Source organism: Chaetomium tenue (genome assembly GCF_020726465.1).
Source record: "Chaetomium tenue strain MPI-SDFR-AT-0079 chromosome Unknown F5144scaffold_4, whole genome shotgun sequence".
Lineage (NCBI taxonomy): Eukaryota > Fungi > Ascomycota > Sordariomycetes > Sordariales > Chaetomiaceae > Chaetomium > Chaetomium tenue.
The window spans coordinates 2,310,458-2,335,880 of NW_027117332.1; the positions used below are offsets into that span (position 1 = coordinate 2,310,458).

General features: G+C 55.6%; 12 protein-coding genes across 12 annotated transcripts; 7 read left to right on the forward strand and 5 right to left on the reverse strand.

Moving 5' to 3' along the window:
- Positions 1-12: 12 nt before the first annotated feature.
- Positions 13-657, reverse strand: F5144DRAFT_489094 (Rpp14/Pop5 family-domain-containing protein; the record flags this gene model as incomplete). The annotated part of the gene is made up of 2 exons (XM_066785705.1): positions 13-380; positions 444-657. 2 exons carry the CDS (start codon positions 655-657, stop codon positions 13-15), a joined length of 582 nt encoding a protein of 193 aa, XP_066643145.1.
- Positions 658-717: 60 nt separating this feature from the next.
- On the reverse strand, positions 718-1,916 carry F5144DRAFT_238443 (uncharacterized protein). The gene is made up of 3 exons (XM_066783331.1): positions 1,372-1,916; positions 1,211-1,306; positions 718-1,148 (listed from the first exon to the last, which is right to left on the reverse strand). The coding sequence occupies exons 1-3, from the start codon at positions 1,640-1,642 to the stop codon at positions 967-969; spliced, it is 549 nt and encodes a 182-aa protein (XP_066643146.1). The 5' UTR covers positions 1,643-1,916; the 3' UTR covers positions 718-966.
- A 424-nt stretch (positions 1,917-2,340) lies between these two features.
- Positions 2,341-4,392, forward strand: F5144DRAFT_602756 (MoaB/Mog domain-containing protein; the record flags this gene model as incomplete). Its single annotated transcript, XM_066791232.1, has 1 exon — positions 2,341-4,392. One exon carries the CDS (start codon positions 2,341-2,343, stop codon positions 4,390-4,392), a length of 2,052 nt encoding a protein of 683 aa, XP_066643147.1.
- A 39-nt stretch (positions 4,393-4,431) lies between these two features.
- On the reverse strand, positions 4,432-5,583 carry F5144DRAFT_572805 (ATP synthase subunit C-domain-containing protein). The gene is made up of 5 exons (XM_066788922.1): positions 5,434-5,583; positions 5,325-5,359; positions 5,164-5,255; positions 4,795-5,103; positions 4,432-4,736 (listed from the first exon to the last, which is right to left on the reverse strand). Exons 1-5 carry the CDS (start codon positions 5,495-5,497, stop codon positions 4,628-4,630), a joined length of 609 nt encoding a protein of 202 aa, XP_066643148.1. The 5' UTR covers positions 5,498-5,583; the 3' UTR covers positions 4,432-4,627.
- A 142-nt stretch (positions 5,584-5,725) lies between these two features.
- On the forward strand, positions 5,726-6,770 carry F5144DRAFT_572807 (transcription initiation factor IIA, gamma subunit-domain-containing protein). The gene is made up of 3 exons (XM_066788923.1): positions 5,726-5,818; positions 5,897-6,044; positions 6,166-6,770. Exons 1-3 carry the CDS (start codon positions 5,772-5,774, stop codon positions 6,313-6,315), a joined length of 345 nt encoding a protein of 114 aa, XP_066643149.1. The 5' UTR covers positions 5,726-5,771; the 3' UTR covers positions 6,316-6,770.
- Positions 6,771-8,537, forward strand: F5144DRAFT_572810 (uncharacterized protein). The gene is made up of 4 exons (XM_066788925.1): positions 6,771-7,400; positions 7,485-7,581; positions 7,679-7,714; positions 7,855-8,537. The coding sequence occupies exons 1-4, from the start codon at positions 7,057-7,059 to the stop codon at positions 8,212-8,214; spliced, it is 837 nt and encodes a 278-aa protein (XP_066643150.1). The 5' UTR covers positions 6,771-7,056; the 3' UTR covers positions 8,215-8,537.
- Positions 8,538-11,132, forward strand: F5144DRAFT_533176 (uncharacterized protein; the record flags this gene model as incomplete). The annotated part of the gene is made up of 2 exons (XM_066786984.1): positions 8,538-8,746; positions 8,815-11,132. Exons 1-2 carry the CDS (start codon positions 8,692-8,694, stop codon positions 11,130-11,132), a joined length of 2,373 nt encoding a protein of 790 aa, XP_066643151.1. The 5' UTR covers positions 8,538-8,691.
- Positions 11,106-12,431, reverse strand: F5144DRAFT_620923 (mitochondrial outer membrane translocase complex, subunit Tom20 domain-containing protein). Its single transcript, XM_066792036.1, has 4 exons — positions 12,239-12,431; positions 11,915-12,160; positions 11,738-11,838; positions 11,106-11,669 (listed from the first exon to the last, which is right to left on the reverse strand). The coding sequence occupies exons 1-4, from the start codon at positions 12,309-12,311 to the stop codon at positions 11,514-11,516; spliced, it is 576 nt and encodes a 191-aa protein (XP_066643152.1). The 5' UTR covers positions 12,312-12,431; the 3' UTR covers positions 11,106-11,513.
- A 366-nt stretch (positions 12,432-12,797) lies between these two features.
- F5144DRAFT_238588 (O-methyltransferase-domain-containing protein) lies at positions 12,798-14,384 on the reverse strand. The gene is made up of 4 exons (XM_066783334.1): positions 13,974-14,384; positions 13,776-13,902; positions 13,250-13,713; positions 12,798-13,187 (listed from the first exon to the last, which is right to left on the reverse strand). Exons 1-4 carry the CDS (start codon positions 14,293-14,295, stop codon positions 12,886-12,888), a joined length of 1,215 nt encoding a protein of 404 aa, XP_066643153.1. The 5' UTR covers positions 14,296-14,384; the 3' UTR covers positions 12,798-12,885.
- Positions 14,385-15,498: 1,114 nt separating this feature from the next.
- On the forward strand, positions 15,499-16,537 carry F5144DRAFT_572823 (uncharacterized protein). Its single transcript, XM_066788926.1, has one exon. The coding sequence runs from the start codon at positions 15,624-15,626 to the stop codon at positions 16,413-16,415; it is 792 nt and encodes a 263-aa protein (XP_066643154.1). The 5' UTR covers positions 15,499-15,623; the 3' UTR covers positions 16,416-16,537.
- A 121-nt stretch (positions 16,538-16,658) lies between these two features.
- Positions 16,659-19,304, forward strand: F5144DRAFT_572824 (uncharacterized protein). Its single transcript, XM_066788927.1, has 3 exons — positions 16,659-17,041; positions 17,103-18,610; positions 18,665-19,304. Exons 1-3 carry the CDS (start codon positions 16,694-16,696, stop codon positions 19,041-19,043), a joined length of 2,235 nt encoding a protein of 744 aa, XP_066643155.1. The 5' UTR covers positions 16,659-16,693; the 3' UTR covers positions 19,044-19,304.
- Positions 19,305-19,474: 170 nt separating this feature from the next.
- Positions 19,475-21,519, forward strand: F5144DRAFT_238618 (Metallo-dependent phosphatase-like protein). The gene is made up of 7 exons (XM_066783335.1): positions 19,475-19,997; positions 20,200-20,241; positions 20,311-20,416; positions 20,493-21,026; positions 21,080-21,152; positions 21,204-21,253; positions 21,305-21,519. Exons 1-7 carry the CDS (start codon positions 19,842-19,844, stop codon positions 21,325-21,327), a joined length of 984 nt encoding a protein of 327 aa, XP_066643156.1. The 5' UTR covers positions 19,475-19,841; the 3' UTR covers positions 21,328-21,519.
- Positions 21,520-25,423: the final 3,904 nt, after the last annotated feature.

The following is a 25,423-nucleotide window of genomic DNA, read 5'->3' on the forward strand; positions in this document are numbered from 1 at the left end:
CCGCTCACCCATTCACCCATCATCGGACAATCCCTGGCCCTCGGCCTCGGTGTCCGAGTCGACCTGCATCTCCGCCCCCGCCGTAGCGTTCCGAGCCTGACCGCCGTCACTCCGCAAGAGAGCGCCGAGGGCGTCGGCCGACGAGCCCTTCTTGCCAGCCATCTCGTCCTTGGCGGCGAGGACGAGCAGCTTGGCGCGGCGTACGGCCTCCTCCTCGACCTTGCGGATGGTGCCGCTGACGCGCACGACGCGGAACACGCAGGGCCGGCCATCACGGACGGGCACGCGGTTCATGAAGGACAGGGCCGCCCATACGAGGCGGTAGTGGGCGCGCGAGACGCGCAGGATGAAGGTGGATGTCGCGGGGGACAGGTATTTCACTGTGTCTGGTAGTTAGTGTGGTGTTGAATGAGAATAACACGTAAATTGATTTTTTTCCTTACCTTGGAGACTGCGATCTACGGCGCCCGAGCCGCAGTCGCCGAAAAGTGAGGCTACCTCGCTGCGGATGGCCTTGAGTAGCAGCTGGGGTCTCAGCTCGTTGGTCGTGGGCTGGTTGTATAGGAGCAGGTCCGGCACCGAGCCCTTGGCCTGCCCTGGCGGGACATCGGTGTAGATGATGGTCGCTAGGAGATAACGGTCTTTGAGGCGTACCATGGTGGATTCTGGGATGTAAGAGGTTGGATGAAGTTTGGCACGACCAGCTTGAACGTTTGGTGGATTTGGAAATGAAAGCTTATCGATAAGAGGTCGTGTCGGTGCATAAGACAGCCTTGAAACATCTCATCTACCCTCCTGTCCACTTGTCATGACCATGACCATTGTAAAAGCGCCATTGAGAACGAGTTATCAGATCCTCCTAGAACTGCAAGTCTCATTCCCAAAATTCTGGTTTAATTATACATTCAAGGACTGCGTGAGTGGAACGGTAAGAATTGCTAACGGAACCATCTTCGAGTTGTCTAATCATCTTCCCACGCCGCATAACCACACCGTGACAGTAACTATTGTAGCTACAACCGCGGCAACAATCGCTACGACAGGTATTAATAACCCCAGCATTGCTATGCTAGTCAGCGTAGCAAATATACCGCCTGCGGGCGTGAAGCCCGCGTACACGTAGGACTGCCAGGTCGCAGCAATCGAGCCTGAGAGGGAAATAGGCTAGGTTAGCAAACGACTTGCATCTTCACTACCCAAAGTGACATACCGGCGACAACACCAGCCGGCCCGAACCCCAGTCCAAGGATGATAATACAAACAACCCAGAATGTAATGAGCCATGCTAAGACGGCTGCGATCACATCTGTGCGGAATCACGTTAGCCGCCCAGTAAAATCATTGGAGTTGCCGATCGAGGACAATACATACGGGGTTGCGAAGCCCATGCCAGAAACTGCTCCCATTGTTGGGCAAACCATACGCTGAACTGACCGAACCAGTTACTAAACTGGTCCTTCCAGGATTCGGAAGCGATCATGGCCGCCACCGGGAGCCGGTTCGCGATGAAGTTCTCAAGGGGGGCCATCTTGGATGTTCGATGTTGGGAGTGATTGCGTCGTTTGGTACAGAGTAAACGGATCATGAGAATAATAAAGAAGGGGGAGCCCAAGGCTGTTAAATCAGATAAAACCACCAACATAAACGGTCGCGTAAAGATAATTGGATGCGGATGCGCTGGCCCGGGCCGGAGTCGCTGCGGCCAAACCAACCATCACCAACACTGCTTTGTCATGTAGGCCTCAAGGCAGATAGCCGATGCACCACTCATGCACGCCATGCGCCGAGGCAACACGGGAAAAGCAAGGCCTCTTAAAATTGATCACCATGTCCGGTATTGTAGTTACCGCTTGGTGATAGATCCTTTACATACTAGAGATGCCTGCTGCGACCCCGGAACCTCCAAGCTCTCCCCACCGGTTCCCGGCTGCCGGCTCCCGGGCGCGGGCCGGTGCATAAGTATGCTGTTCAGCCGGACATGGAACAAGCTCATTATCCAATAAAAATCTCGGCAATTGTTTAGGCAGAAAATAGCTCATCGAGGCGCATTCGAGGTGTCAAAACCTGGGTGATGAATGTTGGAGGAAGGTATGTTGCGGACTTGAGGATTCTGTGGCCTTGGCGTTCCTGTACCGGCTTACAACTGAGGTGTGTATTCATGTAAGGGATATAAACTCATACCTTACATGTATGAAAGCTTCCCCGCGGCCCCACGCCCAAGAGAGTCACCACAAGTGTATCGCCTCAAGTTTCTTTGTCACGCTCAAGAGAAATCTGAGCCACAGCGTTTCTGGGAATTGTAAACTGAACGCGCCAAAAAGAATATATATACGTTTTTCAATGTCGACTTCTCTCAAGGCAGCGATTCTCGTCGTATCAACGACAGCGGCCAAGGACCCCTCTACTGATGCCGCCGAAGCCGCGCTCCGAGATGTGTTTGAACAGGATGGCGGAGGCCGGTGGGATGTCGTCGAGACAAAGATTGTAAGCGACGTCGTCACCCAGATCCAACGGCAGATCACCCTCTGGACCGACGCCGCGGAACCCGCCAACCTGGTTATTACAACGGGTGGAACGGGTTTTGCCGTCGCCGACCACACTCCCGAAGCCGTTTCGGTACTCCTCCACAAACAAGCACCAGGGCTCGTCCACGGCATGCTTGCAGCCTCACTCGCAGTCACCCCCTTCGCCATGATGTCACGCCCCGTCGCCGGTGTCAGGAACCAGACCGTCATCATCACCCTCCCCGGATCTCCCAAGGGAGCAAGGGAGAACCTCCAGGCAGTGCTCAAGACACTCCCCCACGCTTGTCTCCAAGCCGCCGGCGTCGACTCGCGAGCCCTCCACTCAGGCGGCGTCAAGAAGCTCGAGCAAGAAGCCGGTGTCAGCGGGAGCTCCACCACCACCACCACCCACCACCATCACGACCATCACCACCACCACCACGGCCACAACCACAGCCACAACCACGCCCACGGCCACCCCCCCCTCACCCGACACACCACCACCTCCGACCACCCCCCCCAATCCAACGACCCAACCCTGGGCCCCTCCCACCGCCACCGCGCCTCACCCTACCCCATGGTCCCCGTCGACGACGCGCTCACCCTCATCGCCACCCACACCCCCCCGCCCACCACCACCACCGCCCGCGTCACCCCCTCCCTCACCGGCTCCGTGCTCGCGGCCGACGTGCACGCGGCCGAGCCCGTGCCGGCCTTCCGCGCGAGCATCGTCGACGGGTACGCCGTGGCCAGCGAGGGCGACCTGTCGGGCGTGTATCCCGTCGTGGCCGTGTCGCACGCCGCCGCGGTTGGTAGTGAAGAAGAAGGGGAGGATGGCGGCGCCGCGGTGGTGCTGAAGGCGACCGAGGTGGCGCGCATTACCACGGGGGCGCCGCTGCCGCGCGGGGCGACGGCGGTGGTGATGGTGGAGGATACGGTGCTGGTGGCGGCTACGGAGGGTGGGGAGGAGACGGTGGTGCGGCTTTTGGCGCCGGGGGTGAGGGAGGGGCAGAATGTGAGGGAGGTGGGGAGTGATGTGGAGGAGGGGGTGAGGATTCTGGGGAAAGGGGACGAGGTTTCTGCGGTTGGGGGGGAGGTGGGCCTGTTGGCGTCGGTGGGGGTGAGGGAGGTGGAGGTGTATAAGAGGCCGGTTGTCGGGGTGCTGTCGACGGGGGATGAGATCGTGGAGCATGATCGGGAGGGGGCGCTGCGGTTGGGGGAGGTGAGGGATACGAACCGGCCGGGGCTGATCGCAGCCGCGAGGGAGTGGGGATATGAGGTTGTTGACCTGGGGATTGCGAGTGACCAGCCGGGGTCGCTGGAGGAAGTTTTGCGTGATGGGCTGCGCAAGGTGGACCTGGTCATCACTACCGGTGGGGTTTCCATGGGGGAGCTCGACCTGCTCAAGCCCACCATCGAGCGGTCGCTGGGCGGGACGATTCATTTCGGGCGGGTTGCGATGAAGCCCGGGAAGCCGACAACGTTTGCCACCGTGCCCGTGAAGAACAACGCCGGTGAACGGGTGTCCAAGGTCATCTTTTCCCTGCCTGGCAACCCGGCGTCGGCGCTAGTGACCTTCCACTTGTTTGTGCTCCCATCTCTGCGGCAGATGTCGGGCATAGCGCCAGCGGGACTACCGCGAGTACCTGTGATCCTGTCTCACGATTTTTCGTTGGACAAATCCCGACCGGAGTATCACCGCGCGATTGTCTCGGTGGGGAGCGATGGTGTGCTGTCCGCCACGAGTACAGGAGGCCAGAGGAGTTCAAGAGTTGGCAGCCTGAAGGGGGCCAACGCCTTGCTTTGCATGCCCAGCGGGCCAGAGCCTCTGCGCAAGGGAGCCAAGGTAGAAGCACTGCTGATGGGAAGCCTACGAACCAACGTGTAACCAAACCACAAAGTTCTGACAAAATAACTAAACAATATATGACCTGACGAACCTCTTCTGTACAGTAAACTTCTACACTGAGATGATGCCGGCCATGCCCGTTGACCGTCCCTGCCCCTCTTCCAAAACGCCGAGATAATGAAGCTATACAGACACGCTTGCTGCTGCAGTCTGAATTCAATGTGAGAGATTCGTTCGTAGATGCGTGGGTGAGTTTGTGATCGAGCGGAGACTCCTAAGCGCTGCCAAAGTCGGTCGCCTTGTTGGACACGAGTAGCCCGACGATCAGGCCGAACAGGCCCAGGACAGAGCTGAAGATCTCGATCACGAGCATCTTGACGAAGCTGCAGACTGTTAGCATCAATGCAACGGGAGTTGCTGCGGAAGGCTTGAAGAACATACAGAGTGGGGTCGGCGGCATCTGCCAATGCGGCGCCACTCCCGTTGATACCAACGGCAACGCCGCAGATTAGGTTGCACATGCCGACCGTGATGCCCGCCCAGAAGAGCGCATAGCCGGTATAGTAGGTGTCGGCTGACCACGCCGCTTCGCCCTCCACCGGGTTGATCTTGGCCGAGAAGACGATGGCCATGATGACGCCGTAAATGGCGACGACCTCGCAGAAGATGATGGAGATCAGGTTCTTGGTGCGGATCCGCGGGGCCTTGACGCCTCCGCCGAGGATAGACGAGCCCGTGATGAAGATACCCCTGCAAGCATCCAGAGGTTATTATGGAACTCGGAGAGGGAAACAGTGCTAGGTCGCATACCATGCTGCCCCAACCACCGACAGTCCGATGCAGAGCGCAATGCCCAGGTCTGCCCACGCGTACGGCGAGACGGATTCGAGGAAGGCACCGACCTAAAGGTTCGTCGTGTGAGTACAGCCGTATTGAGTCGGATCGAGGGGTTCGTTCGGATGCGATCATACGTTGAAGGCTTCACCACTACCGGTGAAGAGCATATCTGCGCAAGATGCATGGTCAGCAAGAACAAGCACGCAGCCATTGATGCGGCTGCATCGAGTAGCTCCAACTCACAAGCTCCCACAATTGCTAGGGTGGACCCTATCCCGCCGACTCCATATGTGTATGAGTATCCCATCTTGTCGGTTTCGCGTTGTCGTTGGCGTATCCGGAAGAATTGGTAATTAGTGATAGGTTGCGCTTCCTAGATCGAGGTGCTCGTTGCTCCCAACCACGAAGCTCCTGGTAAACCGAATCGAGGCGGCACTGCCGCGCCGCCAACTGCCTGCCAAGGCTGCTGTGCATGCTTTGTCACGTGATCTTAAATTGACCCCATTGCATTCCTCCGAAACTCCATCAACTTGCCCCTCTACAACCATTAACGCTTACAAACGGCGAAACCAAAAGACAAGATGGCGAGTTCTACGAATAACTACTACGATTTGTATCGTCATGGAAGGTAGATTAGCCCGTTTTTCATTGGCGCAAATCGCGAGCATCTCCACGAGGCGCCTCTGGCTAACCCCTTCATTTACAGCCTCGGTGTTGCCTTGACGGATGCTTTGGACGAGTTAATTGGTGACGAGCGCATCGACCCGCAGCTCGCCATGAAGGTTCTCACCCAGTTCGACCGCGTCATTGCCGAAACGTTGCAAGAAAAGGTCAAGTCACGGTTGACCTTCAAGGTGAGTACCCCTGCGGAGCCCGGGAAACGAGGCGAGGTGTGGCAAGTTGGCGTGCGCCGAATTGGACGAGCCTGATGCGCACATTCATTATCCAGCGCTAACCCGCGACGCCTTTACACAGGGCTCCCTCGACACTTACCGATTCTGCGACGAAGTCTGGACGTTCCTCATTCGCAATGTCACCTTCAAACTCGACAACGGTAGCCATACCGTTGTGGCCGACAAGGTCAAGATTGTCAGTTGCAGTTCCAAGAAGACCGAGGAGAAGTAGGATGAATCCCCGCGTCGGAAAAGGAATTCAGCATCGAGAGTACAGGTGAAGACGGAGAGCAGCTAGGGTGGATCCTTCGGCGGGAGCCGGAGTGGATGCGAAAGTTGAGGGCGGTAGAGCACAATGATGCACACGGTGCTTTCAGAATGCTTCGACATTGATATCTCATAAGGGTTGTCGTTTCTGGGAATGGGTTATGGTTGGCGTTGGCATTGGAGCACTTCACGGTCTCAGCACGGCATCGAAGGGAATGGCGTCACGGATAAGGAGAGGTCATCCCACTGGAGCGGCTTAGCACAAGGCCTTGGGCTTATAAGCATGATTTATAACACAAACTAAATGGCACGGGTCAATCCAAGTTGCGATGCTGGCCCTTTTGACATGTAAAACAGCCCCATCTGGTTCATTCAGCCAACCCCTGTAATAAACACGTTTTACCCGTTTTGGAAACAAGATTTTGGTTGTTTCTGATTGACACCAAATGAAGACGTCCCAATACGCACGCGCCCCTTAAAAAGCACGGGTGAAAGCCGAGTTCGCCTTTCGCCAACCAATGTAGCGCAGGACATACCACAGACAACGAGGCACTGTCCCACCAATCCACTCCGCTGCATCCGGGTAACCCGTACCAAACAGGCGGATTCCTCGTACTCCCCGCAAAAAGCCCAGCCTTGCCTCAGAATCCCGACCCACCATTACGTTGCCAACCGACCCGACGCGGGACCGGATCGATCTCAAACAATGCCCACCCTCCGCCCGCGCAAGCGCCATCCCGAAGCGCCCGCAGCTTCCGCCGCCACAGCCGCCGCGCCTATTTCAACAACGCCAAATCTCAAGAAGAGAGTCACGCGGTCGACCACCAAGGCCAAGAATGAGAACCGGCCGGTTGTCGAGATGAATTCTTCCTCCGCCGACGAAGGACGGCCGTTCCTAGACGGCGATGGCGACGGCGCGGCGCCCGACCACGGTGCAGGCGTTGAGGCGCCGTTGCCGGAGAGTCGGAGCTGGGCGCAGCGGAATCAGTGGATTGTTTATGCGCTTGCGAGTGGGGCGTGCGCGGCGTTCAATGGTGTCTTTGCTAAGCTGTGAGTTTTGCGCGAGACTGGGTGATGGTGCTTAGAGGGTGGTTTGTTTTGGGTGATGATGCTAATTTGGGGTGGCGGGTACAGAACGACGACGGAGCTGACGACTACTTTCTCGCTGGGCATTGCGCGTATGCTGGGGCTTGAGAGTATCGAGAGTGCCATTGAGGTCATCGTGCGAGGTGTAAGTTGTCAACTCGTGTTTGCATCTTATGGTTTTCATCCGAAGTATCCGGGTGTAGTGTGTTCGGCAAGAAGCTAACATGCGAATCACCCACCAGACATTTTTTGGGTTGAATCTGGTATTCAACGGTGTGGTAAGTTCACGCTTTCATGCTGCTCTCATCTGATGCATGCAGTTGCCGCATTGACTCCATGTCTCGTCTCATCGTGCCCCGCCGAACCCTGTTCTCCCTTGTAAAGATGCCCCCCTCCGGTTAGCTAACAACGCCCCTAGATGTGGACGTTGTTCACAACTGCCCTTGCCCGGGGCAACTCGACGACCCAGGTCTCCATCATGAACACATCGGCCAACTTTGTTATCACTGCCGTCTTCGGCTTCATTATCTTCTCCGAAAGCCTCCCGCCGTTGTGGTGGCTAGGTGCGACTATGTTAGTGGCAGGGAACGTGATTATTGGACGGAACGACGAGGGATCCCCAAAGGATGGGGAGGAAGTCGAGGGTGACGGCAGTGTTGCCTTGGGTTCTGGAGATGAGAGCGAGATGGGTGCGTTAAGACACCGCAGTGGAGGGCCTCTCGAAGGGGGGGATGATGAAGCATATAAGGATGAGGATGTGGCGGATTTAAGGATATAAAGTGCGGGAGTGAACGGATTTCTTCTTGGCTGCCTTTATACCTAGGTATCGATGACATTTGAACTCAGAAGACGCAATTATCAGGAGAGCAGGGTCGTATGTACGTATGGTATGGTATGTGCATTCTACCAAAGCGGATTGCTCTTCTGGAGACCTTACATGGCTCCATTCAGCATAAAAACGTGCCTTTACCAAGCCAATCGAGCTTCATGATCCCATCTATGTTAAACTAGAAGCCAATAAACTTAGGACCTGCCCGGGTCTTCCGTGCTTGTAATGGAGTGTACCGTACCCCTCGTGCCCCTGTTATGGTTAGGGTGGAGCTAGTGGCGTAATAAGGATAAGGCGCGATAAGCTTAAGCCAACGTTGATGCGGGGCACAATTCGGGGTCCCTCCAAACTTTTTGCGACAAGTCAACTCATTCGGGACTCTCAGGTGTGCTACGCCCACATCGCCCTGGAGAGAGCCAAACAGCCATGTTCCCCGATAGCCGGGGCGTGAGCCCCTCCGTCATGGCGGAGATCACACATTGTATGCCAACTCTGGTTTTCCGTTCATACTCAATGAATGGGCCGAGACTAACAGCTTTCCCTTGACAGATGTCCTAGACTTATGGCACGAACACCGGATTCCGATTATTATGTCGACCCTATTCGTGCTGAGCCTGCTGCGAATATACCTCCACTCAAGCCAACCAAAGCAAGAGCTACGCGTACTACCGAAAACCTACGAGAGAGTTACCCTAGACGAGAAGAGCAACGCCGACGAGAAACCTAAACCTGTAGTAAAGGAGGACGACTCTGAGGGATCCGAAAATTCAAGCACAGTAAATGATAAAAAAGGAGCAAAGCAAGGCCCGAAGAGGATAAAGGGCGATGTTCACAAGAAGGGGCGCGGGGCCGCAGAAGCCGAGGGCGAAGCGCGCAGAATCCAGGTCCTCGTCTTCTTTTCCTCGTTGACAGCCAACACACCAAAGATTGCACAGGCCTTTACCCAAGAGCTCGCAGAGACCCTAGGTTGTTCTTCTGAAGGAAAACTGGACAGCAAATTCCTACCACCGCAAGTTTTGGACCTGGCCGAAATTGACTTCGACGAGTACTTTATCACACCCCCAAAGCCCGAGGGCGAGAAAACCGACTACTTTTATCTCTTCGTTATCCCCAGCTACAACATCGACTGCATCAACGACACTTTCCTTGAACACCTTCAAGAAACACACCATGATTTCCGTATCGACACCTCCCCACTCGCTCCGATTCTGGGGTACTCAGTGTTTGGCTTTGGGGACAGGGAAGGGTGGCCAACCGAAGAGGAGGGGTATTGTTTCCAGGCCAAGGAGGTCGACAGGTGGATGGCCAAGCTAAGTGCGCGGAAGCGAGCGTATCCTTTGGGTATGGGTGACTGGAAGAGGGACGGAAAGGAGAGGCTGATGGAGTGGCGGACTGGGTTGACGGATGTCCTCAAGCAACTAGAACTGACCGGAGCTTTGGGAGAAGGCGTTCCAGGCTCTGGAGATCCCCTAGAGAGTGACGACGAAGAAGAGGCGGAAGATGATGGAGAAGTAGTGATTGAAGAGGTCTCCGTGTCAAAGGCCACAAAGGGGCGGGGCTCTGGCAGCCTTGAGGATGTCGAAGACATTGGCCGGATCATGGAGCTATCGGGTACGGATGGTCCCGGCAAGAAACCGGCGGCACCGCTGGCTATTGATTTCACAACGGAAGGAAAACCAGCAACCAAGAAGACACCCGCCACCACCGTCAAAGAGATGGTACCTAAGAGTTCTCCCACCTATGCGGCCCTGACAAAACAGGGATACTCGATCGTCGGATCCCACTCAGGAGTCAAGATCTGCCGCTGGACCAAATCCGCCCTCCGTGGCCGCGGGTCCTGCTACAAATACTCCTTTTACGGAATCAACTCACACCAATGCATGGAATCGACCCCATCCCTCTCTTGCTCCAACAAATGCGTCTTCTGCTGGCGTCATGGTACCAACCCGGTCGGCACGACCTGGCGCTGGGTGGTGGACCCGCCCCAACTAATTTTCGACGGTGTCAAGGAGAACCACTACAAAAAGATCAAGATGATGCGCGGCGTTCCGGGGGTGCGAGCGGAGCGGTTCGCCGAGGCCATGCGCGTACGGCACTGCGCGCTGTCGCTGGTCGGCGAGCCCATCTTCTACCCACACATCAACGAGTTCCTGGCCATGCTGCACGCGGAGCGCATCTCGTCGTTCCTGGTCTGCAACGCGCAGCACCCAGACCAACTCGCGGCACTACAGCACGTCACGCAGCTGTACGTCAGCATCGACGCTTCCAACCGCGAGTCGCTGCGACGCATCGACCGCCCGCTCCACCGCGACTTCTGGGAGCGTTTCCAGCGCTGCCTCGACATCCTGCGCGAGCGCCGCTTCCGCCAGCGCACCGTCTTCCGCCTGACGCTAGTTAAGGGCTTCAACATCGAGGACGAGGCCGAGGGGTACGCCGACCTGGTCGAGAAGGGCCTGCCGTGCTTCGTCGAGGTCAAGGGCGTGACCTACTGCGGCACGTCGACATCCAGCAACGCCGGCCTGACCATGGCCAACGTGCCCTTCTACCAGGAGGTGTGCGACTTTGTCGTGGCGCTGGAGAAGGCGCTGCGCAAGCGCGGGCTGCAGTACGGCATTGCGGCCGAGCACGCTCACAGCTGCTGCATCCTGCTCGCAAGCGAGCGCTTCCGCGTAGACGGGAAGTGGCACACGCTGATCGACTATGATAGGTTCTTTGAGCTTTTGGAGGAGAAGGGGTTGGACGGAGATTTTAGCCCCGAGGACTACATGGGCGCGGAGACTCCCGAGTGGGCGACGTGGGGCAACGGCGGGTTTGATCCGAGGGATCAACGAGTGGACAGGAAGGGACGGCCTATCGAAGCTACATAGACTGCCGGAGAGTAGCTCGGCACTAGGGAAAGGAATGATACATACATCTCCGTCGACCAACTCATTCGTTTCGTCATAAGTGCAGGTTCCCATTAAACCAAAAAGCACCTCTGGCGCTCCCTGCTACTTTCCGTGATGCGTTTATGCAATACAGTTATCTTCACTCTTACACAACTGGTCCTATGTCTAGCCCACCGGACCCACTTGCCCCCTCCCCGGGAAAGGGGAAGGATATCGTATCGTACAATGCCACTGGAACCCAGCCAATGTGAGTTCCTCGAAGCCATGGTACTTTGGTAAAGTCGAGGGAATCTCTATTAACCTCGGCCGGGTTTTGTGTATCTCGACGCTCCGGAGCGCCGGCGGTTAGATGAGAGCGGTCTAGTCTAGACCAACGCCCGGCATGGCGCCCATCTCGCCCATCTCGCGCATCAGTTCCGCGACGTCAACGCCGCCGTCTGACGGGCCGGTGTACGAGGTACCGATTCGGAGGCTCTTATCGTATGCGATCATCTCGGCAAGGATGTCCAGGATGGGCTGTGTAAGTCGCGCGGTGTAAGCAAGTCATTTGTCAAGTGCGGGGCAAGAGTCGACTGCTCTCGTACCTTGGAAACGGTCTTGTCGTAGATGCTGATCAAATCGCTGGGCTTGGGGTACACCTTAAGGGCCTTGTAGAAGGCGAGTGCGGCTTCAAGCCCCTTGGAAGCTGGATAGAGAGACAGAGACGTTAGCCATCATTGACTGAATAAACCGAAACGGGCTAATCCGGAACTCGAACGTACGGTCGGCACCTAGAATCTCGCCCGCCTGGACCTGCTCCAGGAAATATGCCTCCTTCTCCTCGGCGCTAGCCGGGAAGCCCTCCTCCTTCGCCTCGTCCACGGCGTCCTTGATAGATTGGCGCTGAGCGGCGGCACCAGCCTCGGCCTGGCTCTTTTCGGCACGTTGTTGCTGGCGCTGGTTGCGGCGCAATTGTCTCCTAAACTCGGCGCTGTTGCGGCGGCGGTAGTCAAAGTAGGCGGCGTACGCTGTTGGTGGGTGACGGGTCACAGTCAGTTACCACGTTGGGTTGCAAGGCGATGTCGTCACCCCGAGAGTAGGCATACCGAGTAGACCAGTCGCCACGGCGGCGACGGTCGCTGTCGCAACTACGGTGGTTCGTGATGTTGCGGCTGACATTGTGAAGTAATATGATCGAATATGTCTCGATGGGTGTGAGAGGTGGGGAGTGCTCGGCTGTTAATATTTGGGCGAAACTTGGAAGATGCCGATTTCGTTAATCGGGTCGAGATTCCCGACATGGAAAGCTTTGTTCAAGGTCCCTCCAAAATTTCGGTGGGGCTCGATGGACCCACACATGCCCAGGGTGTGGTCGCACCGCTCAGCCCTGTTCCTGTTTGACTTCAACCATCACTGGAGCTCAGTGGCCTGAAATATTCTTGTTTCGTTTCACTAACAAGCAAACACATTACAGCAAACATCGCCGACAACGCGAGTTCCTCAGCTAGGTACGGGTTCCGCGAACTATAATGCTTTCTATTCTTTACGCACATTCCAGACCATTGAACGACCATCATTTCTTTTTTTTTAAATTGTTGTGACGAAATGAACCTTTGGGTCTCGCCCCCTAATTGCTACCTAGAGGTGGAAAGTTGAGTTCCAGTTGCAGTGAAACTATCATACAGTTAATGTACATACATCACACACATTTCCCAATAAACCGCCTGATCCGCCCAGTCTCTCCCCTTGCCACTCAAGCCAAGGCACACTCGATAACAGCGCTGCCATTGGGAAGTTGGGAGATCTTGGTGATCTTGAGCGCCGCCTTCCCGGTAATATCTTCGAAGTCCGCCCGCGTTCTCTCCTTGCCCGAGATGGTCAACATCGAAAGATCCATCGCCGCTTGGAACGCCGATGGCTGGTCGCCGAGCAACGTCTCGACGATGAGCAGCCTGCTGTCGGCCACCATAGCACTCGAGATATGTTTCAAAATCACCACAGCTTCCTCATCCGAATAATCGTGCAGGCACCGGCGAATGTAGTAAACCAGGGCCCCTAAAAACAACAGTCAGCCGGCACTCCTTGGATCGAGAAGTTGCGGAAACAGGCTTGCTTACCCTTGACGGGCTGCTCCTTGAAAAAGTCGACAGCAACCGTCTGCACGTCAGCCATCGCAGGATCCTCCCGCTTCGCCGCCTCCACCACCTCGGGCAGATCCTCCAGCACGCACCGGCTGCTGGGGATACCGGGGGTCGCCTTCCAGATACCCTTGAGCGCCTGTCCCCTGCCACCACCGACGTCGACGACCAACGGCCGGTCGGCGGACTTGCCGACCTCCTGCACGGCCCAGCTAAGGTCGTAGGCGCCCAGCGCGGGCATCTGCTCCTCGATGACGCCCATGGCGAGCATGAAGATCTTGAGGCGCTCCTCGGAGGAGTGGTGGATGTCCCAGACGGTCGAGCCGAGACGGCCCTCGGCGAAGGCCAGGATCGTCTGCAGGCGGTCTTTGGGCTCCTCCGCGATGCCGTACTGGTCGAAGTACTTGGGCATGGATACCCACGCGGTGAACTGGCTGTCAAATCTGTATTAGGGTGTTAGGAGCCAGCGCTTTTCTTCAGCGAGGGGGTCATCTTTCAAACGTACCCGAGCTGCATCATGGCCCAGATGGGATTGGGGGTGGTGAGGATCTTGGAGAAGGCTGTGTGGGTGATCGAGTCACTTCCAACCTGCTTAAGAGTGCCGTTTGCCACAAGAACTCGGGCGAAACGTGCTGGAGATTTGGTCAGCAGGACCGGACTACAGGACGCACGAGGGAGGATAGGTTCGGTTTTGGTGTCTTACTGATGAGAGACACGTTGGCACCCAGCTTTGCGGCCAAGTCCGTGTACGAAATAGTCGCTCCATCGCCAATGGGGACTTCCTCAAATGCCTTCCACTTGACGAACAGGCGGATGGCAGTGAGGTGGGCAATCAGTGGTAGAAATACCACGATCTTGTCCTGGGGGAGGCTGACGGCATCAATTAGTTCACTGCCGGCTTTGAGCAGGCCCATCCGTTGCAAGGTGTCACTCTCAAGGGAGAGACTGCCCGATCTGAGGTCTTGGGCGGTCTTGGCCAGCGTCTTGGAGAGTGCCTCCAGAGTGTCGGCGATAGGGGATGCCATGATGAATGTTTGAGAGTCAGAAAGGAGTAATGGGAAATTAGGGCAAGATGTTGATCGTAAAACCGAGGCCCTAATCTTGCCCGGCTGATGGGTATTTATACAGAAATCAAGGCATATATGCCCCAGCGATGATCTTATCACTAGATCAGATAAGATGGTGGCAGGGGGGATCGGAAGGTTCACGGCAATTTACCGACTGCGAAGTCCGAGTTTGATGTTACGGCCGAGCCGGGGGTCCGATCCCGGCATAGCACGCTGGCGATTCGATACTTGGGACGGCGAGTTGTATGAAGCCGCGTAAGCTGGTCCGCGGTTGCCCAACATGGTAACATCGTAATCTCATGATGCGCGGCCACCACGTAAAAGGGGCTCGGTGAACAGAACGGCCGGGGTTTGTGACCCTGCTGCGTCGCTAATGACGGAGGCTCTTCGGATGACGGGGGGGGGTTTCGGAACACCTTCGCCGTCCGAGCCCGAGAAGCGCCGGAGGCCCTGTTCTCCAGGCCAACCTCACAGGGAACCCAAGTCTCATCGAAACAACAAAGGTAGTTAGCTGGCGCGGCCATCGCAGGCAGCCATACTCAAAACGACGAGGCGTGTAAATTTATGCCTCGGCAACTAGTTAATGTAGCGTCCGGTGTTTTAGCTTGGGACGGGATTTAGGAGGATCTAGGCCGAACGAGGACGCACGGTATTATCTCCTCACGCGGCCCGGTTGCCGTTGTTTGACAACACAACAAGACTGAGTTCCCGTGTCCACAAGCAAACGCATCAATACCAATGGCTAGCATAAATATTTCTTCGAAGGCCATAAAGTGCAATTAATATATGTTTGTAAGTTCATCACAGCATATACAATAAATGTTGTTGAAGATACGGAATATGATTCGACCATCATCCGAGTGATAATCATCTGAGTGATAATACGGCGTCACGGAGAGGTTACAAGGGCATCTCACAATGAAACCACTTCTCCGGATCTATACATGCTAAACAAGGCTTGTGATCTCAAGGTCGCCGTCTTGCATCGCTGGGGGTTGGCGGATGACTCACACGGCGGGCCATAAAGAAGCCCTTGAATCGGCTTCGCATCGTGGAAACTGTGTATGGACAAGTTCAATGTTCAGCGATTTTCAAAGTACCTAGGTTAGGTAGGTAAGGACATAAGATGGAGTGAACGATATCACATATAAACCAAATGTTCTCAATATATAAGGCAAATAATATTTTACTACTTACCTCCGACTGTCGCCTACCTTCCACCTCCAACACAAACAACATCAAGCATAGTCGGATTTTATCATCGCCTTTTTCTCAATCCCCCTATCATGTCCGACATGTTCGACTACATGTACCCGCCCGAGCGGTATCTCCGGGCAAGGGCCACCGCCTCCGATTCCAGCGACGCCGGTAACTTCGATATTTCCAGTGTTCGACTCCGTGTAGGAGCCCCTCCCCCAATGGGGCTTCCCCTAAACAACCAGTGGGACGCGCGATGCAAGCTCATAGCTGATGAGCTCGGGCGGGGCGTCCTGGAGAGCGAGACGAAGAAAATACTCTCTGCCGAGGGTGTGACCGATGTCATCTCCGTCGAACTCACGTCACGAGACGTCGAATACACGTACCGAGAGACCCACCCAACCATATTCATCGTGGCACGCTGGGAGGATGGCTGCTCGGATCTCTGGGAGGCTGTGGTACGGAAGGTGAAGAAGCTCGTCGACTCGAAGCGGCTCACAAGCGAGAAACTCGGCGATATCGACATCGCCGTCGAGATGATTGCCGAAGAGTTCACGTTGAAAAAGTATATGTCTGGAATCCCGGAAGAGATCCTCGCTGAAGGGTTGGAGAGGGACTGGCCGGGCATCAAGAGTCGAGTGATTGAAATCCTGGACAGTCACAGCGCCACAAAAGAGCGGATGAGCATGATAACTCTTTGTAGACTTGGCTTCTCCCCCCGGGACAGCGAAAACCAGGAAACCGTCTATGTGTCGATCGAATACGGGTCGGACGAATCCGAATGGCCACCCATAATCGAAGAAATAAAACAGTATCTCAAGGAGGTCGACTACGCCCAGCTCCACGTCCAATTCGAATACGGCATATCTATGCATTTCTAGGGCGGAAACAAGTCGGCGAAGGGCCTATGTGTTCCGGAAAAGAAGAGAAAGAAAACGGGGGCGGAAAATAAGAAGAAAATGAGAATGAAGAAAAATACCTAGTGAGATAGAAATGAAACAAGGAGATAACTATGTGTAATCTATATGTAATCTATACGTGTATCACGCCGTATTATACTGACCCTGGCATTCAAAGGTCACCTAACCAATCGAGGGTTTGTCCCCACTCTTTGCCGCTGCTTGAAACAGGAACCACCTCACTAACCACCTGCAGCTCAATGCGGCTCTCCTCCGCACTCAACAACACAAACAGCGCCGCACATTGGCTGTGGCTAAAATCAACGCCTTCCTCGAAGTTGGTGGGGACAGAGCCGGGCTCCGTCTATTATTGTCATATTCCTCGGTTTATTTTCCAAGCTTCACGCCGCTTGCGCCAATCGTGTACCATGTCTGAAGAACGCTCCAAGATATCGCTGCGCAGTGGGAAGAGGAAGGGCAGGCCGTCCATCAAGATCTCCGGACCTATCTTGCAAGAAGATGCCGCCGCGCGAGGTCCCTCGGGACGCCCCCCCGCGGCGAATGTTCCCCCGCCTCGTCCGCGACCCCCACCACAGAGTAGTGCAACGGTGAGCTCGCATGCTTGGCCTGTTCGATGCTATGAGAAAGAGTTGACCGCCCTCCCTACAGACCTCGGACCTCGTCAAACGACGATACTCGTCGCGCTTTAACAATATTCCGGCCGATTTCGATCCGACCGCAAACCCGATGCCCGCACTTCCCAGCCTCGACCAGTATGTGAATTCCCAGGCCCAAGATCGCCGACCCCCGCCGTCAAGAGGAGGGCGGAGCGAAGGCGGAGGCGGGGGGGCTGGGCTCCAAGTAGACGTGCGAGCCCTTCGGGATCCGGGTCTCGTACCGGAGCAGTATGTCGCCGAGATCCTGAGCGAGGCCACCGAGGACGAGATCCGTGACTATGAATTGGCTCTGCGGAAGCTAAAACGCCGAGCATCGACCGATCTCCAACAAAACGTGTACCAAAACCGCACGCAGTTCATCAAGATCAGCAAGGAGGCCGAGAAGCTCAAGAGCGAGATGCGCACGCTGCGGAATTTGATGGCGGAGCTTAAGACCAACACTACCGCTCTACGGTCAGGCTCAAACAGTGTGGACGACGCCGGGTTCGGTGGCCAGATAGGCACAGGTCTGAGCAGGAGGGACAAGAGAAGCTCCGTTGCCGATAGGACCGCGCTTTGGAGCTCTCAGATGCAGGCCCTGTACAAGAGCGTCGAGGGCTCCCAGAAGTTTCTCCCAAACACCACGGGGCGTCATGTGGTCCAAAACGCAGGGCCTTGGATCGAGTTGGATAATGCCACGTACAGGTCGCGCCGTGCCATGCAGATCTTTCTACTTAATGACCATCTTCTCATCGCTTCGCGGAAGAAGCGAAAGACGGATGCGCCGTCTGCCGCGGATAGCCGCGCGCCCATGACCAAACTTGTGGCCGACCGGTGTTGGCATCTGCTGGACGTGGAGGTGGTGGATATGGCTGGGCCGAGCGACTCCTCTAGCGGAAGGAACAAGCTCGCCGACGCTATCATGGTCCGGGGCGGTGGTCAGAACGAATCCTTCATCTACCGAACCGAAAAACCGGCGGATCCGGATAAGGGGGCTCTTATGCTCAACATCCGGAAGCGAGTGGAGGAGCTGCGGCGGAACCTACAATCCGAGAGGGAGGCTACCAACAAGGCCAAGGAAACCATCAACTACTTTGCCTCGCGTGACCCCGGTTTGCTGCAGAAGACGGAGCTGCTCGAGACCCTGTCCGATATCAAGGACATGCTGATCGAGGTGGACGGCAAGCAGCAGAACCTTCGATGGGTTGAAAGCCAGATGGATGAGCTTGACATCCACATTGCCCTCCAGCAGATCGAGCCCTCGGTTGCTCTGATTGAGAAGTTGAAGAGTCTAGCATATGGGTTGAAGAACAACGTCATCGCGCAAGACTTCATCTCGTTCAAGGTCGACGAGAGACGGGCAAAGCTGGCGGCGTTGGCTGTTCGGGAGCTGGTCGGCACGCATAGTCAGCCCAAGAAGACGAAGCAGAATGTGTCTTGGCTCACCCGGCTAGGCTTCGAGGACCGGGCGCGTGAAGCATACCTGGAAGCGCGTAGTGAGACGATCCGAAAGCGGTCTAGGTAGGCACCTCAGCAACAACACATGCACGCAACCACCGGCTAACATGACCCTAGGCAATGCATCTTCCAAGGCAACTTGGACCAGTACATCTGGGAGCTCTCTTTCGTCTACTTCACCATCATCCGCAACACGGTCACCTGCTTCCAGGCGTGCTTCCCGCCGCCCATGATGAGCGCCTGCGTCAAGTGGGCCAAGGAGGAGGTCGACACGTTCAACGCCATCCTGGCTCGGCAGTTGAGCGGCGAGAAGGAAGGGGGCGAGGCGTGGACGCGGTGCATGGACACGGCCAAGGACCATGCCGGCATGCTCTCGGAGGTGGGCCTGGACTTCCGAACCTTGGTCGGCCAAAATGTCAAGGCCGCGACGGATGCCTCGGCGTCGAGTGCGCCGGCAGGATTAGGGCTGATCATGGGAGCGCAGGCGGCGGCTTGAAAGGTTGGGACATGTGAGGAGATTAGGGAGGAGGGGGCTTGATTGTCTTGTTTGATGGCGCTTCGCATAAGCCAGGTATGGATAGGTACGGGTAGTTAGTGTCTTGAACCGGTGATTGTGATGATTTACGATATGCAGATTACATGTTCTTCGTTCCCGCCCTCGTCCGTGCCAACCCCGGTGATTGTTGGATTTACCCCTTATCCATCCCATGCCGTCGGTGCAGGGGCACAGGGGGGTCGAGATGGGAAGCTGAGCGGGCACGGCGGGGTGCCTCATTCAAGTGGATCCCCCTGAACCTTCAGCTGCCCACTAAAGTTGGCGGGGAGGCTCTCGCACGGACCACAAGAACCCACCCAGAGGCGCCAGTGCCGACCTCAGCACCGCATTTCAGCAAAACAACGGCCCTCTCCCCTCATCGCATTCGATTATTATACCCCTTTGCCTTGAATCAGCCTCACCCTGAGGCGTCTGCGAGAGTTGAGCGGCTGTCATTTTCACAATCTGTTTCGGAGGCCCCGTTGAGACATTCGCCTATATCCCCGCCAATTTAACAAAAAGCAGCAACCCCTGGCGACACCCGCCCACCTGCCCAATTTTGACCCAGACCTTGGACCTTGGACCCGCGCCGCGCCTGGAGACCACAAACGACGGGCCAGTGGACACAACCCAAACGTCATTGCTCCCAATCTTCACGAACCACTTTCGAGTACACCGACCGCACTCCGAGCGAAACAACACCCTCCCCCCCTTGGATCACCCTACTTCACATCGCCCACCGAAGGATTGATTGCCGGAATGGATACGAACATGGAGGACGTTGGGCGCGTGCCCACCGAGCTGACCTCGTCCAACATCGAGCCGGCCACCATCCCGACCCTCGACGGCTGGATTGAGAGCTTGATGCAATGCAAGCAACTGGCTGAAGCTGACGTCCAGAGACTCTGTGAAAAGGTCCGCCTTGGCTCTTGATGCTCTGCCCCCTTGATTCTTGATTCTACCCCTCCTTGCCGCCGCCCATGGACGCTCGCTGTTCAGCCCTTGCTTCCCGCCCCTCCATCAACTCGCGAACTTCGAATTTCTCGCAGACCCCCCTGGCAGTTGATTGCGCATTTGATGTTTTGGGGCGTGTGCTGACTCCAAATCCCTGCTTTAGGCGCGCGAAGTCTTGCAAGAAGAGTCCAACGTACAACCCGTTGTATGTGTCTGCCCTGCCGATCGCGGCCGCCATCGAGACGTTCCCCCTCGATAGACTAACCTCTGTCAGAAATGCCCCGTCACTGTCTGCGGCGACATCCACGGACAGTTCCACGATTTGATGGAACTCTTCAAGATTGGCGGGCCGAACCCGGACACCAACTATCTCTTCATGGGTATGGAACGGCAGGCTGATATTCCCACGTCGTGTGCGAGGCGGCCTTGATATTCTGACGATTGGGTGTTGCGCAGGGGATTATGTCGATCGAGGGTACTACTCGGTCGAGACTGTCACCCTGCTTGTGGCGCTCAAGATCCGATACCCGCAGCGCATCACCATCCTGCGCGGCAACCACGAATCCCGCCAGATCACACAGGTATACGGCTTCTACGACGAATGCTTGCGCAAGTACGGCAACGCCAATGTGTGGAAGTACTTTACCGACCTCTTCGACTACCTGCCACTCACCGCCTTGATCGACAACCAGATCTTCTGCTTGCACGGCGGTCTGTCGCCTAGCATCGACACACTCGACAACATCAGAGCCCTGGACCGGATCCAGGAGGTGCCCCACGAGGGGCCCATGTGCGACTTGTTGTGGTCTGACCCCGACGACCGGTGCGGCTGGGGAATCTCACCCCGCGGTGCGGGCTACACTTTCGGCCAGGACATATCAGAGGCGTTCAACCACAACAATGGGCTGACCCTGATTGCCCGGGCACATCAGCTTGTCATGGAGGGCTACAACTGGTCGCAAGACCGTAATGTGGTGACCATCTTCTCTGGTTGGTTCCCCACGTCGTGGTGTTACCGCTACCATTCACTGACGCGCCTGCAGCGCCCAACTATTGCTACAGATGCGGCAACCAAGCTGCGATAATGGAGATTGATGAGCACCTGAAATATACCTTGTATGTGTTCATGCCCAATTATCTTCAGGTATCTGCTAATGAGAACCTCAGCTTGCAATTCGACCCCTGCCCGAGAGCCGGCGAACCCATGGTCTCGAGGAGTAAGTTTTTTGTCCGCCACAAACCGCGCACTCACATTAACCACCCTTCAGGGACTCCTGACTACTTCTTGTAATGAAAATACCAACTCTGGCTTCTGGTCGTGCGGTCAACATACAGCAAGGACAGGAAGCTTGGGAGGGGCGGGGTCTGGCGATACGTCGGCTTAGGTCTCCTGCCAAAACCCGTCGCGTTGTAGACGGGAGCAGCGGAACGCTGAGGTACATCCAATGTATCAAAAGAGAACAACAAGTAAAACGGTTGCTCGACCCTTTCACTCCGTGGCAGATCGGGGACAAATGCCCAGCTTCCAGTGACCAGGACTGGGCCCGTTGGGAGTAGAACCCGGTAACTACCTAGCTGAAATGTAAGGCTTCCCACCTGTTGTTAGAATACACGTCTCGTTTTCCAGATGGGGCGAAGTAGGTTAGATGTGCCATGTGAAGAGCGGTTTTTGATATCAATGGGAGTTCCCGGTCCGGTGCAGTGTTCCAAGTCGTGGTCTTGACACGAGGTATTCAACGAGTCCATGTCGCAATATCAATAACAACGGTCTCATTACCACGAGCTTTCGGGGCGAGATGTTGGTGGCCCGCAGCTAGAACCCCCCCACCCCCCCTCCCTTGGTGGATGAACGGTGCGTTTATGTTTCGGCTAGTCACCGACGATAGATGGGAGGTAAACGTGATAATAAAACAAGCGGTAGCCTCTCGAATACCTGATCAGAGAGGGTGCATGGCATGGTGTTTTCACCGTCACCGCCTGCTCGCTATCGTCCCATTCTCCCCCTTATCCCATTCTCCTCATTCTTCACTCTTCCCGTCATATCACTATCCCTCTTATCCTACTTTCTCTACTATCCCAGACTCCCTCTCAACTTATTCTCTTCATTGTCCCTTTTTTTTTTCCATCACCCCATCCTCAATATCTCAATATCACAATATTACCCCATACTCTCTATGACCCCATTCCCTCCACCACCAACACCTCATCACCGCTAACCAACCCCCTCGCGCGCACGCTCCGCCACTTCCCACCGGCGTTCCGTCTGACCCGCCGCAAACCGCCCAGTCCGGTCTGGCCCCGTCCCTCGACCTCTCCTGTTTAGCCTGGCTCTGACGGGTCTCTTCCTCGGCGCCCTCGTCGCTAACTTGGCCACTTCCCCGGCCAACCGTCGCCCCGGCCGTAGATGCTAACTTCAAAGGCAACTGGGCCGCGGGCTGAGCTTACGACCGAGATCTCGGTTTAATCATCATCACTAGCGGGGGCAAAAACCATGCAGAACAGTCATGATGTGCCCAATGTGTCAGTGTCACCGGCCCTTCAAGCCACCTATCTAGCCCTGAGGAGCAGTGCCTGGAAACTAGGTAATTGTATGTAACTCGCGCTGTCAAATTGTAAGGCGGCGAGGAGAGCGTTGCTACTAATCTAGATTGTCACAAGTACTTAGGTACTAGTAATTGATTCTACAGAACTTGGCTCTATTATAACATAATTACTTTATATAACATATGTCTTTGGAGACCAGTGGACTTTTGGAATGGGGGATAGTGTCATCGTTTTCACACTAGTTCGCAGGTACATCGATGTAGGTTGTTCGTCTACGACTCGGGACTCAATCCAAGTTCACTTTGAGATCGGGACCTATATCCCTTGGCGAAAAGCATCGCACAGTGATGTCATGAAATAACTCGGTACTCACGTACTCTAACTAGCCACCGAGCTCTTCTGGTGCTGAGAATAACTACAGCCATCGATGCAACCTAATATCGATGTACGGAAGAGCCATGAAGCGTGTTGCAATTGTAGGAGGTTTGCATCCGTTGTCCTACACAACGCATAAACATACTACATACTGGTATACAACTGCTTCGGTTCGAAGGTTAGGGCACATGCACCCGTGCTTGTATGGGGAACCATCCGGCGCTTAGATCAAACAACTCGGCCCGTCGTTTGCCTACCTCGGTGAGGGTTGTCCTTCGACCAGCCTCTGCCGTGTATTCGCCAAAAATGGATTGCTACTCCTTCCTGAACCGTCCAGTGGTATCCTTGTTTGTGGCAGGACACGCGAGCAGCGTTTTGTTTCCTGGTTCTTTGCCGCAAAGCAGCATTTGCATTGACTCTCGCATGGCCGACATGGAGAATCCGGGGGAGGACAGTTGGGCGAATGCGAGATCGCATGAAGTTCCCGACAGTTGCGGCGGCATAGGATCGCCGCATGTTTGAGACTGCCAATGGAACCTGCCGCCAGTGGTGCTGGAATGCGGATTGTCTGGTTTGTGGAGGCCACATGTGGAGGTCAAACCTAGGATCACCTGTCCACGACGGGAGGAGAGTCGATGGGAAACCAGACACACGTGGGAAGGACGTGGTTGGCATGTTTCACTCACTGACTGGTTGCAACTATGGGTGTACATCAATACCCAAAAATAACAGCGACGGTTTACCGCCTTGGATTTGCGAGTTATGTGTCAGCTTGTGTCGAGGCTCTGTGGCCGGTGATTTTCGGGTTTTAGGGTTGGAGGCGGCAATGCGCATCGCGGTTGATGCATCGTGAGTACGACTATCGTGCGAAGGACCCAATGTGCAGATATCTTGACGATGGAGAGGAGCTGTTGCCTCGATTGGCCGAACAGGGCGAGGCCCGGGTGGGAGACGGTCTGAGCGGGCGCGGGAATGCGGCGAGATAAACGCGGCTCGTCTGGTTCGGCAATCGAGGCGGGCGAGGGCGTCTCCTGGTTTATCCCTTCCCGACCCGTGTCTGGTGGCTGCAGCCCCAACCCATCTAGACGCCAATAACACGCCGTCAGGACCTGTGTCCCTGATGCAATGCGCGCTCAGTCGCCCAGTCGATTTGCCAGATGATAGTAGAGCGCTTATTTATATTGCGGTGGCTTTCCAGTGGCACCTTGACACTGACAGAGGGCATCCATATTTGTAAACCCGTCCTGTGGTACAGCTGGTTACCATGGACGGTGACCCGAGAAACTGTGCCTGGAGTTTCGGAACCGAACCGGGGAATTTGTGTTTCGATCTCAAATGGATCCTCAAACTCGCCGAGTTCCAGCGATTCCCCACCCACCCAATTCCTGTCCATGGATGAGCGAGCGAGGGGTCCACAGCCCATGTGCGGACCCACCTCGGATAGCTTTCCGCAATGCGCATGGAGGCACGACAGAAGCTCCAATCCGATCCAAGCTCCCAATTGCGGCATCGCAAAAAGAAACGGAACGAGGGGTTTTGCTGCAGTTCCTGATGTGATCTGTGGTGTAAACAAAACAAAAAAAAAGACCTGTGCGATTTCAAGTCATTCGTTCCCACAACACACAACAGACGATCAGCTATCCAAAATAGTCAAAATTAGCTGGATAGTCAGTTACCATGGAGGCCATCTCTCGAGGAGAGGACTTCCGAGCTGCGTCGCAGTTGTCGGAGCTCAGCCACCGGTCAGTGCACACAGCATCTCCGCGTCGCTCTCATGAAAACCAGATGACAGATCAGAGCTCTGGTTGCCAAATGCATGACAGATTGACGGCGGCATCAGCCATTCGTTGGCCACACTGGGGAACTGAGACATCGCCTAGATCTGGCGATTGGGCTTGGCTATTGATAGTCGTCGTGTGGTACATACGAAGTAGCCGTGTCGAGATCACGGATATAGCTGGGTAAGTTATAATGATGATGATACGACTCAACCTCTCAACCAAGCGGCGGCATGGCGTTGTACACATTATGTTGCGGTTGCATGCCATTGATGCACGCGCCATTCTGTTCCGTCCATGGTGATATCGTGAGAATCTCGACGTTGGTTACCCCGAAGTTCGAGGTGGTGTTTGAGACACCAGTCCGTTGGGATGCATGAATGCGGTAATACCGAGCAGGGGCTTTGGGAGTGCTAACCTCTTGGGGGAAGGCTGTACCCAAGTCTTAACTGGAAGCGAAATTAGATCGTGGGTCTGCCACCAGTCCTCCCGTGTCGTTTGCTGAACGCCCCGAACTTGCACGCTTCCACCCGTTCTTCTTCAATTTTCTTCACCCGCTTCTTCAAGTTCTGTGAGGGGTGATACTGGACCCAGGGTCCTTCCACACCACCTACCAAGAGCGGCATTCTCCTTCTTCCAATTCCTCTCGTTTTTTTCCACATTCGTTTCAACTAACCCACACTCACTTTC

What these genes read in the sequence shown, in the direction of transcription:
- F5144DRAFT_238588 (XM_066783334.1), bottom strand. Translation starts at nt 14,295, where the DNA reads ATGGCATCCCCTATCGCCGACACTCTGGAGGCACTCTCCAAGACGCTG. An exon ending in TGGGCCATGATGCAGCTCGG is followed by an intron (nt 13,714 to 13,775) that starts GTACGTTTGAAA and finishes ACCCTAATACAG; the next exon opens with ATTTGACAGCCAGTTCACCG. An exon ending in CAAGGAGCAGCCCGTCAAGG is followed by an intron (nt 13,188 to 13,249) that starts GTAAGCAAGCCT and finishes TGTTGTTTTTAG; the next exon opens with GGGCCCTGGTTTACTACATT.
- F5144DRAFT_620923 (XM_066792036.1), bottom strand. Translation starts at nt 12,311, where the DNA reads ATGTCAGCCGCAACATCACGAACCACCGTAGTTGCGACAGCGACCGTC. An exon ending in CGTGGCGACTGGTCTACTCG is followed by an intron (nt 12,161 to 12,238) that starts GTATGCCTACTC and finishes ACCCACCAACAG; the next exon opens with CGTACGCCGCCTACTTTGAC. An exon ending in ACGACAAGACCGTTTCCAAG is followed by an intron (nt 11,670 to 11,737) that starts GTACGAGAGCAG and finishes CGACTTACACAG; the next exon opens with CCCATCCTGGACATCCTTGC.
- F5144DRAFT_572823 (XM_066788926.1), top strand. Translation starts at nt 15,624, where the DNA reads ATGTCCGACATGTTCGACTACATGTACCCGCCCGAGCGGTATCTCCGG.
- F5144DRAFT_238618 (XM_066783335.1), top strand. Translation starts at nt 19,842, where the DNA reads ATGGATACGAACATGGAGGACGTTGGGCGCGTGCCCACCGAGCTGACC. An exon ending in TGTGGTGACCATCTTCTCTG is followed by an intron (nt 21,027 to 21,079) that starts GTTGGTTCCCCA and finishes ACGCGCCTGCAG; the next exon opens with CGCCCAACTATTGCTACAGA. An exon ending in CGAACCCATGGTCTCGAGGA is followed by an intron (nt 21,254 to 21,304) that starts GTAAGTTTTTTG and finishes ACCACCCTTCAG; the next exon opens with GGACTCCTGACTACTTCTTG.
- F5144DRAFT_572824 (XM_066788927.1), top strand. Translation starts at nt 16,694, where the DNA reads ATGCGGCTCTCCTCCGCACTCAACAACACAAACAGCGCCGCACATTGG. An exon ending in CACCACAGAGTAGTGCAACG is followed by an intron (nt 17,042 to 17,102) that starts GTGAGCTCGCAT and finishes CCCTCCCTACAG; the next exon opens with ACCTCGGACCTCGTCAAACG. An exon ending in ACGATCCGAAAGCGGTCTAG is followed by an intron (nt 18,611 to 18,664) that starts GTAGGCACCTCA and finishes ACATGACCCTAG; the next exon opens with GCAATGCATCTTCCAAGGCA.
- F5144DRAFT_572807 (XM_066788923.1), top strand. Translation starts at nt 5,772, where the DNA reads ATGGCGAGTTCTACGAATAACTACTACGATTTGTATCGTCATGGAAG. An exon ending in GATTTGTATCGTCATGGAAG is followed by an intron (nt 5,819 to 5,896) that starts GTAGATTAGCCC and finishes CTTCATTTACAG; the next exon opens with CCTCGGTGTTGCCTTGACGG. An exon ending in AGTCACGGTTGACCTTCAAG is followed by an intron (nt 6,045 to 6,165) that starts GTGAGTACCCCT and finishes GCCTTTACACAG; the next exon opens with GGCTCCCTCGACACTTACCG.
- F5144DRAFT_572810 (XM_066788925.1), top strand. Translation starts at nt 7,057, where the DNA reads ATGCCCACCCTCCGCCCGCGCAAGCGCCATCCCGAAGCGCCCGCAGCT. An exon ending in TTGAGGTCATCGTGCGAGGT is followed by an intron (nt 7,582 to 7,678) that starts GTAAGTTGTCAA and finishes ATCACCCACCAG; the next exon opens with ACATTTTTTGGGTTGAATCT. An exon ending in ATCTGGTATTCAACGGTGTG is followed by an intron (nt 7,715 to 7,854) that starts GTAAGTTCACGC and finishes CAACGCCCCTAG; the next exon opens with ATGTGGACGTTGTTCACAAC.
- F5144DRAFT_238443 (XM_066783331.1), bottom strand. Translation starts at nt 1,642, where the DNA reads ATGTTGGTGGTTTTATCTGATTTAACAGCCTTGGGCTCCCCCTTCTTT. An exon ending in GGCATGGGCTTCGCAACCCC is followed by an intron (nt 1,307 to 1,371) that starts GTATGTATTGTC and finishes GATTCCGCACAG; the next exon opens with ATGTGATCGCAGCCGTCTTA. An exon ending in GCCGGCTGGTGTTGTCGCCG is followed by an intron (nt 1,149 to 1,210) that starts GTATGTCACTTT and finishes TTTCCCTCTCAG; the next exon opens with GCTCGATTGCTGCGACCTGG.
- F5144DRAFT_572805 (XM_066788922.1), bottom strand. Translation starts at nt 5,497, where the DNA reads ATGGGATACTCATACACATATGGAGTCGGCGGGATAGGGTCCACCCTA. An exon ending in CCTAGCAATTGTGGGAGCTT is followed by an intron (nt 5,360 to 5,433) that starts GTGAGTTGGAGC and finishes CATCTTGCGCAG; the next exon opens with ATATGCTCTTCACCGGTAGT. An exon ending in GATGCCGCCGACCCCACTCT is followed by an intron (nt 4,737 to 4,794) that starts GTATGTTCTTCA and finishes AACAGTCTGCAG; the next exon opens with CTTCGTCAAGATGCTCGTGA.